The sequence below is a fragment of the Talpa occidentalis genome, unplaced genomic scaffold, assembly GCF_014898055.3.
Source record: "Talpa occidentalis isolate TD23 unplaced genomic scaffold, MPIMG_talOcc4v2.1 talOcc4.2, whole genome shotgun sequence".
Classification (NCBI taxonomy): Eukaryota; Metazoa; Chordata; class Mammalia; order Eulipotyphla; family Talpidae; genus Talpa; species Talpa occidentalis.
This window is the reverse complement of record NW_023602073.1, coordinates 135,504,494-135,522,568: the sequence shown is the minus strand read 5'-3', so window position 1 is coordinate 135,522,568 and position 18,075 is coordinate 135,504,494. Positions and strand designations below refer to the sequence as shown.

The 18,075-nt window shown below is 36.7% G+C and overlaps 1 protein-coding gene across 5 annotated transcripts in view; it reads right to left on the bottom strand.

Moving 5' to 3' along the window:
* Window positions 1-17,849, bottom strand: part of ADGRG6 (adhesion G protein-coupled receptor G6) — a 128,242-nt gene extending 110,393 nt beyond the window's left edge. For 4 of the 5 annotated variants that reach the window (XM_037520489.2, XM_037520491.2, XM_037520492.2 and 1 more), the window contains exons 1-2: window positions 17,709-17,849; window positions 10,215-10,315 (exon numbers count right to left, since the gene is read on the bottom strand). In XM_037520489.2, coding sequence (XP_037376386.1) covers window positions 10,215-10,315; window positions 17,709-17,710 — 103 coding nt within the window. In that variant the 5' untranslated portion in view covers window positions 17,711-17,849. Of the gene's footprint in view, window positions 1-10,214; window positions 10,316-17,300; window positions 17,493-17,708 lie in introns of those variants that run through there. The other variant, XM_037520490.2, reaches the window with a different exon arrangement.
* Between the last annotated feature and the right edge of the window lie 226 nt (window positions 17,850-18,075).

Genomic DNA, 18,075 nt, shown 5'->3' with positions numbered 1-18,075 from the left:
CCCTCAAGGCAAGATTTTGTTCTTTACCAAGTGACAGGCAAACGGGGTAGGCTTACATTCTAAGTTCAAATACAAAGCAAGGAGCCCCTGGCTCCTGTCACAAAGAAGTAACAAGTGTTTGACTTACCCTTCCATCATAAGCAACAATGAAAGTAGGCAAAGTACATACAGCAACTATTTTTGGACGTTGGAAAACAGAACAAAGCCCTGATCCTTGAGAAAAAGGAAACACATGAAATGAGTCCCATATTTCTGTCTTGAGAGCATTTCCCAAGGCATCACCAGGTAACGAACCCAAACAGAGAGCAGTGGCATCATTAAATAGGAAATCCCCAAAATTTCCTTTGCTTTATTATCATTAGGACTGGTTTTAAGGAGCCAAAGCATCTTAGTAATATAAATTTTTAAGAAAATAAAACGTTTTCCTATTCAACGACTACAGGTAATGATATTGCAATTAGTAGCACAGGTCCTGCATAACAAAACACATGGGGAAAAAATGAGCTTTAGCTATTTGGAATATTTATTTAAACTGGAAATTATACTATCTTTCCCCCTGTGGATTTACTGAATTACATAAATGGTTTCCCCAAATGATCTACCTAGAAAGGATATATTCTTTCTTTCATGGCATGTTTTTGTATAATCTAGGCATCATCTGGGATCTTAATATTAACAGTTGATGAATGTGAGTCCCATTGTTTTGCTTCAATCAATGGTCACATTCTCAATACACCCTTCATAGGTAAATAGCAACCTTTAGCCAGTGACAGAGTCAGAGCAGGTGCATCTGCAGAAATGAGACTGTCTTGACTGATGCTTTCAACCCACTATTTACCCATGAAAACCTCTCAAGTCAGTAACCAGAGCAGAACAAATAATCCCTCAGAAGCCACTTTATTTCCAGGTGCGAATCCATCCCAGAAGTTTTTACAGGTAGCCATCAATCTGACTGCTGTGAAACCTCTTCAAGTGATCACAGATGATGCCATAGCAGTTTATAAATATTTGGTTCATCATCCCTGCTAAAAGACACAATTTTGACATTACCTCCTCCATGAAAACTGGTCTGGGAGCTCTTCTATTATTCCTTGATATCACATTTGCAATTGTATCCTGACCACATACCACGGTGCTTCCTAGTTGCCTCATGTCTGTTAACTCATCAACACCAAATTATTCCTAAACACAGGTTTAAGAAACATGGCTTAGGGCCTCCCCAGTGGCACAGCGGTTGAGCGCTGAGTTGCGAAGCTGCCTGCAGCGTCTGCAGTGCCGGTTCAATCCCCGGCCGATATGCGAGGGTCCCATATGGCACGCAGACCTCTCCTGCTGCCCGCTACTCCCCTCAGCAGTGTACTTCATCAGTCTGCCTACTCTGCTATTCCCTCTGGCTCTGGTGAATTCTCTCACCCTCCCGCGCTTCTGACTGTACCCAGTGCTTGTATAAATAAATAAATAAATCTTAAAAAAAAAAAAAAAGAAACATGGCTCTACATAACCAGGACTCTGCAAAGAGATCAAGAGTGAGAGTGAGAGGACTGATATATTAATAGATAAAATATTGTGATATTATGATAGCATAACCCTAAACCTTTCAGTGGGTCTAAGAGTAGCACTATTAACTCTATGTCTATGTTCTTTGCAACTCCTTTATGTACTATTATGGGTAATTCTTGGATCTACAAGACTTACTCTTCAAAGGAAAATACAAATTCACAGAAAGGCAGCTTGGAAAGCAATCTGATCATTCACTAAACATTTACTGAAAACTTTTGAGGCAGTACAATCTTAGCATCATGTTTGTAAACAGACTCCATTTTAGATATAAGAAAGGTTGAAAATTCAGAGAGGACTTTCCTCTGAAATAGCTACACTAATAGGTATGTGTGAGAAACTCAGATGATGAAAAGTAATGAAAGTTCTACTCAAACACCAATGGAAGCATCTAGACTTCCTGCACTGAAAAACTCATGTCCAATTGGCAAAGGGCCTGGGAGAAGACCACAGAACTTACTGTTTATAGAAATACTAATAGTACCTCAGAATTGTAACAGAAATTTTGAGGTTAGGAGCTTCATATAAGTAACAGATTCCCTGGTGGTCCAGGAGTTAAGTCTCAGGCTACCACTTCGACAGCCTGAGTTCAATCCCCAGTCAGGGAGCTGACCCATATGGCACAACAGACCTCTCCTATGTCATCTGCTCCTCCCTTCAGCAGTGTATTTCAGTAGATCTGCCTGTTCTGCTCCCCACTCTCTCTCTGGTGAATACTCTCACCTCTCCCTACCCCCACACTGCTGGCCTATATCCCAGTTCTTCTACCCAAAAATAAATAAAATCTTAAAAAAAAAAAGTAACAGATTTATAGGTTATCCTTCTAAGGAGAGATGAGATCAACAGCTCAATGCAAAAGTTAATATTAACCTCTGCTGAGCCAGAAGGAGACAATGGAATCCACAGTCTCATTGAAATTCAGGAAGAGGTGAGGGCACACTCTACAGTGCCTTAGTGTGTACACGTGGAGCTCATTCTCTCTGAAAAATCCAGCACCACAGCAAAATATCTCTAAGAGTCCAATTTTTCTCTCACTGTGCCATTATTGAAGCTGATAAAATCACTATGGCCAGAAAGTTCACATCCTTTACCAAAAGCTGCTCAAATAATAACAATAATAATAATTCAGAAGTACTGCTACTTTTTACTCAATGGGGTCAGGACTGATAGTATCTAATGCCACATTTCTGTTCATCTATTGAAGGTAAAACAACAACAAAGGCAGGCAGGAATTGTGGGTATGTTTAAGCACACTGATTAATATTCCCATTCAGAGTATTTTCTTTTTTGGATTTGTATTTTACTTTAACAATACTCACTAAACTTTTGATCAGGTAAAGAACTTTCCTAAAAGAGCCTTCTGTTTTAGAAAATGGAAAAAGAATTGTTAAGGGGAAAGGATGTCCTGAGCAAACTCCATATAGGCTTTGTGGACTCCACCCCCACTCCATCGAGACACTGGGAACTACAAATCCCATGATCACCAAAGGGAGGGTTGCAAGGACCTGAAGGCGGAATTAAGCAGCCATATTTTCTGTTTGGGTATATAACCAGCCATGTGAGCTGGGGTCACTCTCTTGGTCCCATGGCACTTGGCTTTTTTGCCAGCTCTCAGCAGGTCATTGGGATGCCAGGTCAGTGGAACAGGTAAGATGCATTTATGAATTTATCTCCCTCTTTTTCTCCTTGAGTTATTCATTTCCTCATTCCCCCTTCCCCTGTAAATAAACCTTTTATTAATCTTTTATGTGTGCCTACAGTTTAGCATTAGTAAGTCCCCTTTAAGCACATAGGTGAGGACCCACAGTCAGGGGTTTCCCTGTAACAGTATGAGCAGTAGCTCACTCCTGTAGCTTTGCCCAGACCAATGATAGAGACTAGTATAATTTTGTAATTAAAAAGAAAAATTGATTTTTTAAGTGGGTTGCCACAACCCAACTCTTATGCTGTAGTGCAAACACTTTCCTTTATCTAGACTAGCAGCACCAAGCTTATAGAAGAATGCATCATTTTGAGGCATCTTTTTCATTCAAAAACAGTGGATTCATTCCAGAAATTTTTGTGATTATTTTTTTAAAAAGCATATCATTTCTAAAGCACAAGTTTAAGACCAAGTCGGCTTGGGGATGAATATAAACCAAGATATGTTGACATGAAAGGCATCCTGCTTCAAACTGTTTTCCTGGGAAAATAGTTCATCTAAAAAGATTACCTGGCTATAAATATTTACATGAGCTTTGAAAAAAATGTCAAGATATTTAGTCTTAACCATAGAAATACAGTAGTTAGCATAGCCCCTATTGGACTACTTTATTCCTTTCTAAGAGTGTCTTTTTTCTGGAAAATAGTTAAAAAGTTAATCTGAACTGGAGCAAGCCACCACCCATGTGCTGGCAGTTGACCTTGTTTTCTTTTCAGGTGTTTAATCATCTTAGTTCAGTGGAGGGTAAAGGATGTTTATTAAGATTGTGACTTGGTGCTCGTTGTGGGATTAATATATTTTTTCATCTCACCTCCTAACTTTCCTCCCCTGCTGCCCCACCCTATAAAATATTATTTACTTATTAAATATGGAATAAGATTTTTCACCCTCTCTCCCTCTCTGGTTCTTTTCCAATTTGTTATTTTCCACACTCTTTACTTACTAAATACTGTGATATTGCAATCATAGTAAGAACAGTATCAAAAAGCTCATATTCTACTTGCTGACAACCAAAGAAAAACTTAAAGAATTTTTAATTTTGAAGTGGCAGGAATTTTTCTACCTGCCAAAATCTAGAGTTCCCCAGTTAATATGTTCTCCAAGTATGCTCTCTGCACAATCTTTCATTCAATATAAAAATTAGCTGCACAAATGGAAAGGAATGCATGTGGAAGAAACTTTGGAGTTAAAACAATTAAAACTACATGGACATCAAAATCCTGACAGTATAACATACACGCAGCCACAAATGCTCTGTTAAATTGTAGACTGAAGAGGGCTTTGAGGTTTTTAGTACAAATTTTTCTTCAATATGAAGATTCCTTTTTCATGTCATGATTGCCAGTGATGAGCAATCTTAAGGTCAGCTGGTTTTACTTTTTGGCAACCAATCAGTAGGCGAGTCAGCTGGTATTAGAACTTCAACTAAGTCAGCTCTTATATTCAAGATATTTACAATGTCTGTTATCACTTACAAATGACTGTTCTTCAAATATCTAAAGTTCACTATCTTATCCCAACTGAGTTTTCTGCTCCAAAGCAAATATGCTGACTCTGTATTTTTTATTTAGCAGAATTTTCACTTTAAAAAAAAAAAAAAACTACTATACAAAAACAATAATGCTGTGACCCACTCCCACACAGGCTTTACCTAACATGGTGTAGACTGAGACATTATGGAATATTCTGCAGAAAGCTCAAGACTCCTCTCCATGCTGACCCACCTGGTTCTGACACTCTATTTAGCAGCTCTCTTGAAAGAATGTCAACCATGCCTGAGGACAAATGTGACCTGGCCAGTGACCAGCAGGACTGTTTTCTAATTTCCCCCTTTGTTATGGCTGACTAAATGGAGTCAATTTCACCAGTGGTCCCATCACATATTTTAATCACTTGCCACTCTATTGCCAAGGAGAAGTGACCCCATTTGCTTTTTGTGTACTGACTTTATGATTCATGCAGGAATTCATTTTTATTTATATCAAATTCAGATCATCTCAAAGGTACAGGAAGGAATTTGAGAAACCGGGAAGATACTACAAAACAATGTTTGTATGTAATATTCTAGGATTGTATATAATATATTCTAGGATCTGTTCTACTACATTGGGTCTTTAATCTGAAATGTAGAATAAAAAAACAAATCTTCAACTGAAAGCTTCAGCCAGTAATCTAAAATACTTAGGCCCTATCTCGAAAAAAAACCACAAATATTTATTGTGATACATTATAGTTTTCTGTTACTAAATCGTTATTCTGATTCTTTACTTGATAAGAACAGTTTACACAACTTGAGTTTATTTTTATCTTTCAACGATACTGATAATTTTAAGGACACATTAATACTAAATTGACTTTTTACAACTAGCAGATTTAAAAAAGGGTTACTTTTTTCTATTCATTGGACATATATTTGATCAAATGTAAAATGATGTATAAGGGACATATAGGTCTCACACTTAGACATAGATTGTAATATAATTGATACTATTGAATTGGGCCACCCTGGTGGTACAGGAATTAAAGTCTCAGTGCTATCAAGCTATAGCCAGCCACTGAGGCATGGGTTTGCTCCCCAGCCAGGGAGCTAACCCACAGGGCGCAGTAGACCTCTCCTGTCTCACCCACTGCTCCCCTCAGCAGTGTATTTCAGTAGATCTGCCTGTTGTGCTCCCCAGACTGTCTCTGGTGAATCCTTTCACCCCTCGCACCTCTGTGCTACACCCCAGTTCTTATATGCCTAAATAAAATAATCTTTAAAAAAAAAATCAATACTACTGAATCATGAGAAAATTTAACACAGAAAAATAAAACCAAAAAAGCACCAGAATCCTTTTGTCCAATTACCTACCTTCCAAAAGTACTGTGCTCTGGGCTAGAAAGTACAGAATTCAGGCTACATTGTACTTTTAGAAACATTTCCCCTTTCAGTTGTTGATGTATCATAGATATCAGAGTAACACTGAGCTTTGAAATAATCTGCTGATATCACTGATCTTCAGAAGAGAAGGGAGGCTCCTCCCTCAGTGCTCATGACTAAGGCTGTCTGTGTGGAAACAGGCTCCTGGTTGCTTAGAAATTCCTTGGCTCTTGGCTGCTTGTTTCCCACTCTACTCGTAGCTGAAACCTCCTGTTGGCTTGAGATATCATCATTCATCTTCAGAGTCATGGAGTGTCATGCTACAGAAGAAGGAGTTATTATTTGAAATACCCTTTAGAGATTCCCATCAAGTGAAGAAAGAGCTGGAGTAATGACTAAGTGACCAACAAAAGTTAAAATATTCATACACCTCAATGGTCTCTGTGGCCATTTTTTTCATCTGACATTAAGACAAAAGAAGTTTATCAAGTTTTCTTTGTTTTCCCAAATTACTAAATAATGTATGCACATGAAAACAAAGCAAATTAACTCACAGTTGTAGCAAGTTCCATTGTCTTCTCCCTTCTCACTGTAACCCAGCGCCACCCTACTCCATGACCCATTCCAAAGTCAGGTATGCATCACTGCAGGTTTCTTTAGTCTAATTTCTGTGGCCTCTCACACACACATACACAAGTACATTCCAGTGTTGTGAAATAATTTATTACAAATCTGGGGTAATCTGCCACTTGCTTTTTAATTTAACATTATTATCAAAGACATCTCTGCCAGTGAATATGCTTACATCTACAGCACTGATTTAAATAGCAGCACATTTCAATTAGCATTTTTTAGCATCTTTCTATTGTTACAATGTTATATTTAACATGGTTTGGCACATATTTCTGTTTTTTTATTTCTATAGGATAGATACCTGCAAGTGGGAGTGATATGTCAAAGAGAGTATACATTCTCAGTTTTTAAAAATGGTGTCCAATTATTTATCCCAAAATGGTACCCAATTATTATCCCCAAAAACAGAGCCCAAAGTGTTGGTGTGTGCCCTTTTCCCAATAACATCTATAATACTGGCCATTATCAACCTTCTAAATATTATCAAGTTAGGGGGTAGAAACAAAAAGTTTTGCTATCTTAATTTGCATTTATGTAAGAACAGCTTTAATATTCAGCTGTTATTTTTTGTAGTTCTTATTAAAGATTGTCTTTATCACGTGTCAAGAGACATTATTTCTCAAAATCCTGAAGGGAACAAACCTTGTTCACTATTTGCTTTGAAAATGCCCTGTGAAACTACAAATGTTAACTTACCTACTAGAAGTCTTAACATTGTCAATTCAATTACACGAATTAAGCTATGGATGTTATCCAAATTAAACTATAGGATTCTAATTTTTAATCAACTGGACTGTGTCAATTTTAGCAATTAAAAAAGGCTTTGCTAACACCACAACAAGCAACCACAGGAAAATGAACAAAACATTAAAAATTAATAGAGCAACCCAAATCTACACAGATTATCACCAAGTGATAGGAACAGTGGTTGGCTCCTTTGAATTGGGGGATAAGAAAGCTTATCTGAGGTGGCAATAATTAAGACCTGAGTATCAAGAAAGAACCAGGAATGTGAATGAAGGTTGGGAGAAGTGTGTATTAGGAAGGTATGGTCAAACAATACAAAATTCATGGGCTATTTTTGTCTAGAAAATAGTAAGGGTTGGAGAAAATACAATAATAGGGTGGATTGTAACAATTGAGAGTAAACAGATTTGGGGATAGGAGAGAAGTGCAAGATTCCTGTTTGCACATGTAAAGTTAAGATCTATTATAGAACTAAATGTAGATGAGGATAAACAATCCAAAAAGTGATACCAGAATCAAGAAAGGGATCGGGGCTGACAATAATGATGTGGCATCAAGATGATTTTTAAAACCACTGAACCTACTAAGATCACCTAAAGGTCATACAAAGAAAGGAAATAAAGTCAAAGAGTGCCTGCATACAGATAGAACATCACAGTTAAGCACTAAGTGTTCTTCAAAAATACAGTGGTAGTACACTGATTTAAAGATAGGACTTTTAAAAAATACTGTTAAAGACCTCTATAATGAATTGTCTTCTGTTTTAAATTTTATATGAAAATACCAATAATAATCCCTAAAGTATGTCTGTGAGTTAAGAAATTCATGTGTGAAGTGGTAGTGTCTTAAGTGAGATAAGGTCACAAGATATATTGAAACAACTCATTTTGGTTTCACAAATACATACAAAAATTATCTGTCCCAAAGCCTTCTGGGATGCACACAAAGTACTGGACAATAGAAGACATTTTTTAAAAACATTTTTTATATGAGACAGTAACTTAAAAAATTAGTATGTATTTCAGTATTTCAGTTCCCAAGACTTGACGAGTGTCTACTTCAATTTTGCACCCATGGGTGCTTCTCTTGCCTCACCCAAGCCCCAGCCTGGGGACCCCTTTTAATTAGTCTAAAAATACATGTTTCATTTCATTTATTCAAATGATTGAAACAGTGAATGTGTATATATCAATTAAAACGATGGCATCTAAAATGATAAGTCCCAATTTAAGGTTTCAAGAGGTCTTGAAAATTTGCAAATGCCATGACCTAACAAAAAATGAAAGTAAATAGACCTCAACTAATTTCCAGCTCATAATTTATCACACATCATGTCATTGGTTCTTAGAGACTCAATTCTGAAAGTTTACAAATAGTCAACACTGTACATCACAAAATTACATGTATATTTACTGCTGAATTCTTTAGCAGTTTGTTTCCTCTTTCTAGCAATGAAGGGTGACTTTATAATGAAATTGAAAGAAATATACAAATACGCAAAGATCAGTTTTGATTTGAGGTCATTAAATAAATGCTAGGGATTTTACAAATAAGTAGATAAAACTCTTAAAATGATGGCTCAAAAAATATATATATTAAATAGAAGTTTAATTTCTTAATTCATGAACAATTTTGGCAGATAATCTTTCTGTGATATGTTAAATTTATTATTTATAATAACCTATATGTATGTTATAAACATGGAATACATAAACTCTTGATTAAATACTTAGCAATTAATACGTAAGACTCCATGAGTATAATGATTTTATTCTAGAGGATAACACCACAGATTAAATAAATACAGCAAAGGAGACCAAAATGAACACAAGAGAAACACAGTTTGCTCAGTTAACAAAATCAGTTGAGTCTACTTCTAAATGCCATTCACATTCCTCAAGTTCTGACTGATTTATTCATATAATTACTTGTTGATAGAAAATTTAGCTTTCAAAATTTAGCTTAAAGGATCTTGTTTCAAAGTGCAGAGAAACAATTATAATTATAAAAATTAGATATTTTAATTCCAAAATTATTGCACGTACCAAACCTTTTTCATATCATTTTAAGTCAACTAAATAAACTTCAGAGTCTAAATCTTAATTTCAAATTCCTGTCTCATATTGCAACATAGTAATAAAACTAGCATAAATAAAAATAGCAAACTCTACACTATAACTATATGAAATATAGTTTCATATAGTTTCATATATAGTTTCATATAGTTTCATATATAGTTCATATATAGTTTCATACAGTTTCATATATAGTTCATATATAGTTTCATATAGTTTCATATATAGTTTCATATAGTTTCATATATAGTTTCATATAGTTCAAATAACTATATGAAAACTTAAATAAGAAAATTAAGTTTTATGTTTATTTAATAGTAGAAGAAACAGCACATTTTTAATGTCAGAAATGTAGTTATCTCATCGTTCACTATGGGCTAGATAAATAAATAATGCCAAAAGGAATGCAACCAAGATTAAAGAAATAAACTCATTAGAAAATAAAACAATAATCAAAGTCATTATATTCACAAAGAATTCAGAGAGGAATAAGAGGCTATGAACAGAAAAAGCCTGTAAATACAGAAACAGAAAACAAAATGACAAGAACTTAAGATAACTTAAGGAAGTGGCACACTTAAACTAAAGGCAATTTTTATCATGATTGAATTGGAAGTTTGAAAGAGAAAGTCTTACTTACCTGAGTGAGGCATATAAACAAGATGTAAAGCAAATAAGAACAAAAGAGAATTTGGCTTCCATTTCCAATGACATCTCCACATTCTACCTGAGTGAAACATCCTACAATGGAAGAAAAACACAATCAGGACACTCAGCATTCTATAGAGTATTATGGCCATAGGAGTAGAATTGCAAGTTTTGAGCTAGGACTGTAAAATTGAAATCCTTTCCAATCTTGCCTCCAAATAAAGAAGGAACTTCTAAGATGATAAACATCTTCTTTAACCTGGGAGGCGGCGGGGGGCCGGGGGTGTAAGGCAGGAACCTGTGCATTTATTTGCCACTTGGTGGTACTTTCTTTTCAAAGAAAATGTAATAATTGACCTCTGCATGAATGTGGCGTGACAGATAATTCAAAAAAAAAATCATTTATTGAAAAAAAAGCAAGCTCATTTCAGCCTTCATCATCACCATACACTTGCCCATCTGGGTGGTAAGAAGATATTTATATCAATCTCCCTTCTAAGTTCCAGAAACTTAGACTTTAAAGAAAAATTTTCATTTTATAAGTTATGCTAAATTATAAATGGAAATACTTAAAATTAAGTTATGCTCTCTTCTTTCTCCTAAAATTAAGCACTGAAACTTTAATATCCAGTAAGAATAACATATATAACAATAGCTATTGATGTTTTAAAATGGCTAGTAATACATGGTAGCATAGAAATGAGTTATGAATTAGAGGATAATGCTTTGAAATGTCAAATAATTCTCTGTATAAACACTCTTATTTTTAACCTCAAAATTACACTTACTGATGATTTAGACAGGAACATCCATATTATCTGGGCTTAAAACTGTGGAATGATATTTTTCATGGACTTAACCCCTTCTGAAGAGGCAAGCAAGGGAAGAGGGTAGCAAATACAAAAGTCATTCACCAAAAGAGACCATAAATGGACTGGTAAGTGGGAGATTTGTAAAGAAGGAAGAGAGTTAAGAGGCAAGTAAGAAATATCCAGATTTTAAAATCCCCAAAGGGAGTTACTGTGGTTATAAGAGATATATGAGGGTCTCCCCGGTGGCACAAGGGGTTAAGCACCACACTATGAAGCAATCCGCAGCCTCTGCAGACTGAGTTTGATCCCCGGCCAGCCAGGGAGACACTCATATGGCTCAGCAGACCTCTCCCGTCTCGCCCGCTGCTCCCCTCAGCAGTGTTTTCAGTCAGTCAGCCTGTTCTGATCCCCACTCTCTCTGGTGAATCCTCTCACACCCTCTCCCCCTGTATCTCTGGCCTGTATCCCAGTTCTTGTATGCAGAAATAAATCTTTAAAAAAAAAGAGGTATGTGAGACTTACTTATTATTTAATGTGAGACTGGGGTTATTTACTGCTAGATGTCACAGTTATTCTACTTATGCTTTACTCTAAGTCACATACCTTCTTTATCTGAAGATTGCTTATCTGGAGTAAAATGTATAATACTAACTGAAAACCAAAAAAAAAAAATAACAACAAAATGGGAAGAGTAATATTCAAATAAACAAAAATAGACATCAAATGATTATTATACTTCTCTTGAGCCTGTGTTTTCAAGGTCTTTTATGATTAGAGACCATCCAAGTAGCATAGACAAGTTGCAGAGTCAGACCACGGATTGCTACAATGAACCATACAACCCTTGAGAAATGTACTTGATCACCCTGGGTCTCCCATTTTTCACCTTTAAAAGAGGAACAGTAATAGATCCCAGTTCCAAACTGCTAGCTGATTAAATCATCATGTCTTTTAAGAGCAGTGCTAACACTCAGCAAGCTCTAAATAAACATTAACTATTATTACAGTTATAATCCTCCTGAGTAATCTAACTGTGGTTGTTCTGTCCCTGGGGAAATCAAAAGAAGACTTCAACAAGAATGAAGAATAGGATTTATGTCATAAGCCACCAATCAATTGAACTTTAGCTATTTCTGCCATTACCTGGGAACAGAATTGGATTACTCATGTATACCATGAATACAGAAACTTTGAAGTGTCTCGTATTCACACTACATTTTTATAGTTACCAAAGCAGAAGTTCTAGCATCATTAAACTCCTAATGGAAATTCTAAACCAGGAAAAGTTTAAGATCTGAGGAGTATTTTTAATGTAGAAGGTATGTTTTCAAATACATCCATCTCAAATATTTTAAATTAAAAACAGGGTTACTGCTTGAGACACAATATATTATAGTAAATACAATAATAATGACAACAATAGTAGTAATCATGAATGTTACAGAGCTATATTTTGGAATGATACAGAGCTATATTCCGATGTATCCTCTCTGTGGTTTTGGGTCAAATACTTAAACTCTGAGCCTATTTCCTTTTGTGTAAATAGGATATTATCCATCAAAAAGAACTAGAGATAATACTACATAGCACTTGGTAAGTTCTTTTACAAAAGAGAAGATGATAAACTTCTGTCACAAGGAAAGTCCACTCACTTGGAGGAATAGGTCCATTTCCATCCATTGATGCTCAATGAATGAGGAGTTTCTCATTCATATAGGGGATGAATGAGTTTACTTCGAAAACAAAAACACAATTACATATTCAAAGAAGTTGACAGCTGGGAAAGTCAAAGATGAAGCCATTTCAGAGGAAGAAACTGAGGTCCAGCAATGTAGAGGGGTTGGCAATAGAAGCTGGGTGCCCGCCTTACAGATATAAACAGAAAGGGGTATCAGCCCAAGAGGACTCCCAACTTCTTAATCTTTGCACACATGGCAATTCTCCTTCATCAATATGTGAATGATGGTTCTCCTGAAGTTCATACGCCCTCTAAACAACCCTCAGGGAGCTGTGTTCATTAGCTCGGTAACACTTAATACTGTTTATTTTATGTGCTCATACAACTTTGTTTTGCTATAAGAGGTTCTGACATTTGGGAATTCCATATCCAATCCTGAAGTTGTTTTATAAAAGCTGTTTTTACAAAATCAGACAAGGGTTGCAAATGATGATCAAAGGATTGATGCGGTCCAGTTCTCAGAACTCCATCACTTCACACAGAAAAAGAACCCAGGGCAGGGCGGGCACTTGTAACCAAACATAAACCATAGGACATGCCAACTTTCATCCACTTTACTGTTTACTGAAGAACAGAAACAAATAAATTAAGAATAGAACAGAGGAAGGAAAGCACTGTGTCTCTTCTCAGGGGATCACTTAGCAAAGACACATCCCTGAGATTTAAACAACTTTCTCATAAGAATGGAAAATTCTGAACAGGGTTACTAAGGTTCTAAATAAGAACTCCAAAAAACAGTGCAATCTTGTGTCACTTGGGTTGTGGCCTCAAAGTTCTACTGAAGAGAAAGAGCAAGAATATTTTTAAGTATGAAAGTATACTTAAAATTATTCTTCTATAACCTAAAAAGAATATAAAACTTATGCAATAAAAACCCATCATTTAACAGGTGAAAAAAACTACAATGTTAAACACGCCCAAGACCACATAATCAGTGGGGGCAGAGCCAAAAGACCCTGTCACCAGGTTTCCAACTCACCTGTCCTTAGGGAGAACCAAGATCCCTCAATCACTAACTCAACCCCCTTTTCTATCTGTCTGGATTACAAAATACAATCTGCTTGAGTACTGTTTTAGGAAGTATTAGGACTTAGCCTATGTATAGAAATTATTTAAAAGACAGGCATGACGCCTTATAGATATGCTTTGATCTGAATACACCACTGAAATAATCTTAGAAACCTACCATCTTCTATCTTTTTGGCCCTACTGGTTCTCTTAAAGTTGCAATTTAAAGACAAAGTAGTGAAGAAATTTTGAAATTAGGGTAATATTGATATAATTCTATTAATATCAGCCAGAGTCCGAATAAAATTCATTCCTCATATCCCAACTGCATTTCTATGGCAAATCTTTTCACAAAGGGGCCTCAAGACTGGCACAGAGAATACATTAACTCTCCCAGAGTAAAAAGAATGATAATTTGGTTTATTCAAGTCTGCCTAAAATTGTATTTCTTCTTCTGACTAAAGGTTATGTTCCTGAGTCTTAGCAATGTATAAAAAGAGCTACTGGAGTATTCTAAGTTCTTTTAAATTGGGTTTACCTTTACTTCAAAAAGGTTCATTCTTCAAATCTGAACAAATCTTGACCATATTTGAGTAGTAACATGCATAACTGGTTCATACCATAGGTGAAATTAAAAGGTAACCTTGAGAAACACATACACACACACTATGTAAAACTGGGGAAATCTGAAAAGGACAGGTGTATTGTATCAATATTCTAGTTGTGATACTATACTATAATTTCCCAAAATGTTACCACAGGGGGAAAAAAGGATAAAAGTTAGGGGATGTCTGTTATGAAAGATATAAATTTTTCTTATAACTGCATGTGAATCTACAAATATCTCAATAAAATGTTCCATTTAAAAAGTAAGCACTAAAACCCTGATGTATGGAATTACACTCAGATGACTCAGAAAAAGAGTGTGTGTGTGTGTGTGTGTGTGTGTGTGTGCGCGTGTGTGTGTGTGTGTGTGTGTGTGTGTGTAAGTAGGAAAGAGAGTGGTGGGACTAAGAAGGAAAATAATAAAACAAATGGAGTAAATTTTCACAGTGATTCTGCATCAAGTATACAGGTGTTCTTTGTATTCTTCTTTCAACTTTCTGTGGGTTTAAAGTTATTTCTAAACAAAGTTAAACACACGAGACACATTTACACCATTACATATACAAGTGTATCAATGTTTATTCCGTGATACTGAATCACAGTTGAGTATTTCTGCTTTAATCTTGGCCAACTGGATGGAAGTAGTGTCTCACTTGGAGTCCCTTTATTTGGATTGGCATCTTCAAGTCATTTATTTAGTTTTCTGTACAATATAAATATTTTTCTTACTGATTCATTATTTTTTTCACCAATTCTACACTAAATATACTAAGCCTTTGCCATATTTACTTTAAATTTTTAAAAGAGTCATCTTGAAGTTTTCCTTAAGATATTCCAAATAATTTTATGCTGAGTAATGCTTGTAAAGGACAGTAAGATGATATTCAGGTAGCCACACTCAAATGTTACTTGCATTTTTAGTTAGGACTGAAATGTCCTTTAAATGTCACTGCCCACATCACTCACTATGCATCTTCATGTTATCCAGTGTAGATAATGTAAAACTGTCATCCAATTAGAAATGAAATGGAAAGTTACTTTTTTTTTTGCCCAAGCATGCCACACACATTGAGCAAAGTCTTTTTCTATTTAGTCTAAAGTCTAATCTCTAGAAACTTTTAATCAACTTTTACAGAAATGTAAACTCTGTAAGAGATGGCATTGAGAAAAATGGTAAGGTTTAAGAAGTGGTTATTGGTTTATTTTTAATATATAAACTGATTCTCTCTCAAATCATTATTTCCAGAAATCAGAGTAACATGTCCAGTTAGGCGGTAAAACTACAAGCTTCTAATATTTCCCATAAGACAAGAGACAATAGCCTCATTCACCATTCACACTGGAAAAGCACAATGTCATGTAATTTATATAAGCCATAAATGGAACAGTAGATTCTTGCAGCTTGAAATCCATTAATGCAAGTCTTGCTAAATCTACTAAATTTCTTAGGGTATGAAAAATATACAGTCACTACAACTCAAAAATATACTTATAAAATCTGTAATTTCAGAACTTGAGTGTAACACTACGTAAAAACTCTTTCTCCACAAGTAGGCAGAAAATACAGTGAAATTGTTTGTATAGTAGAATCTGAAAATTGAAATTTAAAAGATAGTATGTTTATGTTCACCACTTTAACATTTTGCAACAAGACAGTAGTATCTTGTGGAATATTTACAATGTAAATGGGGTATTTACATTGGAATGGTTGGTATTATTTCCATATATTCTAACACACTGATAAGAATCAGCTCATCCTAAACCACTCCATGTTAATTATAAACAACAAAATGGAAAAAGTCATTACTTAGGAAGAAATGGAAAACTTTTAGTAAAAACAGTTCAATAAACGCCAATCAGGAACACTAAACTATATTTTATTTAATTAAATATTTAAGCTTTTACTCTACACAATTTTTTTAATTATGTGAATTTCAAATGGACTATATAACTTAATTTCATAACTGCAAAATTTTACAGTTGCTCAGTCTCACCTTTTATTTTAAATATTGGTATTCATATATCTTTTTTAATGTGTGACATGCATTTTCCCCATATGATCTAAATAACCTAGAAAGCTTAAAGGAAGCAAGACAAAAATCTGCTGTTAAAATCCTGCTCTACTTTTAGGGAAAACTGAAGTTCAAAGCAAATTCACACTCATTCAAAATCTGCTGCTTGCATATGAGAATAATTCTTACATGAGAATGTTGGCTGTATCCCAGAATAAATTCCTTCAGGTTATACCTTGCTGATTCCACTGGCAGAAAAGAAACTTTAAAACTCACAGGTGTGGAATTACTTCACAGGCAGTTTTAATAAAAATAAAAATAAGTGGCTCCTTTCTAACTGCCCGGCCAGCTACCAGGAACAGAATTGCAAACTGGGCATGTGGGCACTGCTTCTTTTCCTGTTTTAAAAATGTGTGCTGGGGGCTTGGAAAGGGGTGCTGAAGAACCATACCAGCAAGGGAAAGACAGAGAGTAAAAGGTCTTGCAGGGTGTCTGCCCAAGATTAAATAAAACACCAGAAGGAAAATTACATATTACAAGAAAAAGTAACTTCTGAACTGCCCACAAAAATAAGCTTGGCCCTTTTGAAGACAACCTTCCTTTTTCCATTCTGGAAGGCCAGGGGGTGCTCTGTGGCCCTTCGGTGGGGTCACTCTGAGGCACCTCACCACTTAGATGACAATTCCATACAAGCAAAACCTACTAGGTTCACCCAACCCTTTCAACGCCCTAACCCCCCCCCCAATTCTGATGCTACACGAGTCCCCTCACAGATCCTACCACGTAAAATGACATAGCCCTTAACTACTTTTAACCATTCAAAATAACCCAAAGATCCAAGAATAACTTCTACAGTCCAGGGTGACAATGTGAAAGTCAACATTTTCTCGGCATACCAGTACCTTCCAGGCCCCCAGGTGCTGATCCAGGAGAGCACTTTCTTGGCAGGGTCAGGGCCCTGAATCGAGGAGCCGCGCCTTTTACTCCTTGTTTAATTTGAATCGAAAACACGTTTTCCCCATTCTCGAAGCCCAGCCCTTTTTTATTATGCTTCACGCCGCCCTAACGTGAGGTTTACCTCTCGCTGGGGTTAAAAAAAAAAAAAGGAAGCCACACACTCAAGTCACAGCCCCGTCTGGCAATGCCAGCTCTCTCCAGTGCCTCGAGGGGCAAACTGAAGACAAACCGGTTTATTCTGCCAATGCAGTCTAGTCCTTACAAAATCGTTTGGTTGGGGGTGGGGGATCGGGGAGGGGGGGCGCACACAAATGTAGGTGTGAAGGAATCCCGAGCTGAAAGGTGAGACTTACATGCTGGCATTACTGCGCCAAGGTTCCCGGGGGCCGCGCCTTCACGCTCCGGATCCTTGTGCCGCTCCGCTGCCCCGAGCTCTCCACGGAGAACCCCCCGGCGCCCGGCAGAGCGCGGCGGCCGGACCCTCCTCACGCCCTTTCTGGGGAGTTCATGGGGTTTCCCGGCCGCAGGTCCTGGGCGCGCTGCGGGCGGCGCCAGGTGGCAGCCCCGCGCGCCGGGGCGCAAGTGCGGGTCGCGGCGGGGCGGGCGCGGGCGCAGCGCCAGGTACCTCTTTGCAGATCAATCGAGGAAAGTTAGGGCCAGAGGTCGTGCGCCCCGGCGGCGGCGCTGGGCGCTCCGGGTGCTCCGGGCCGGCGTGGGTGG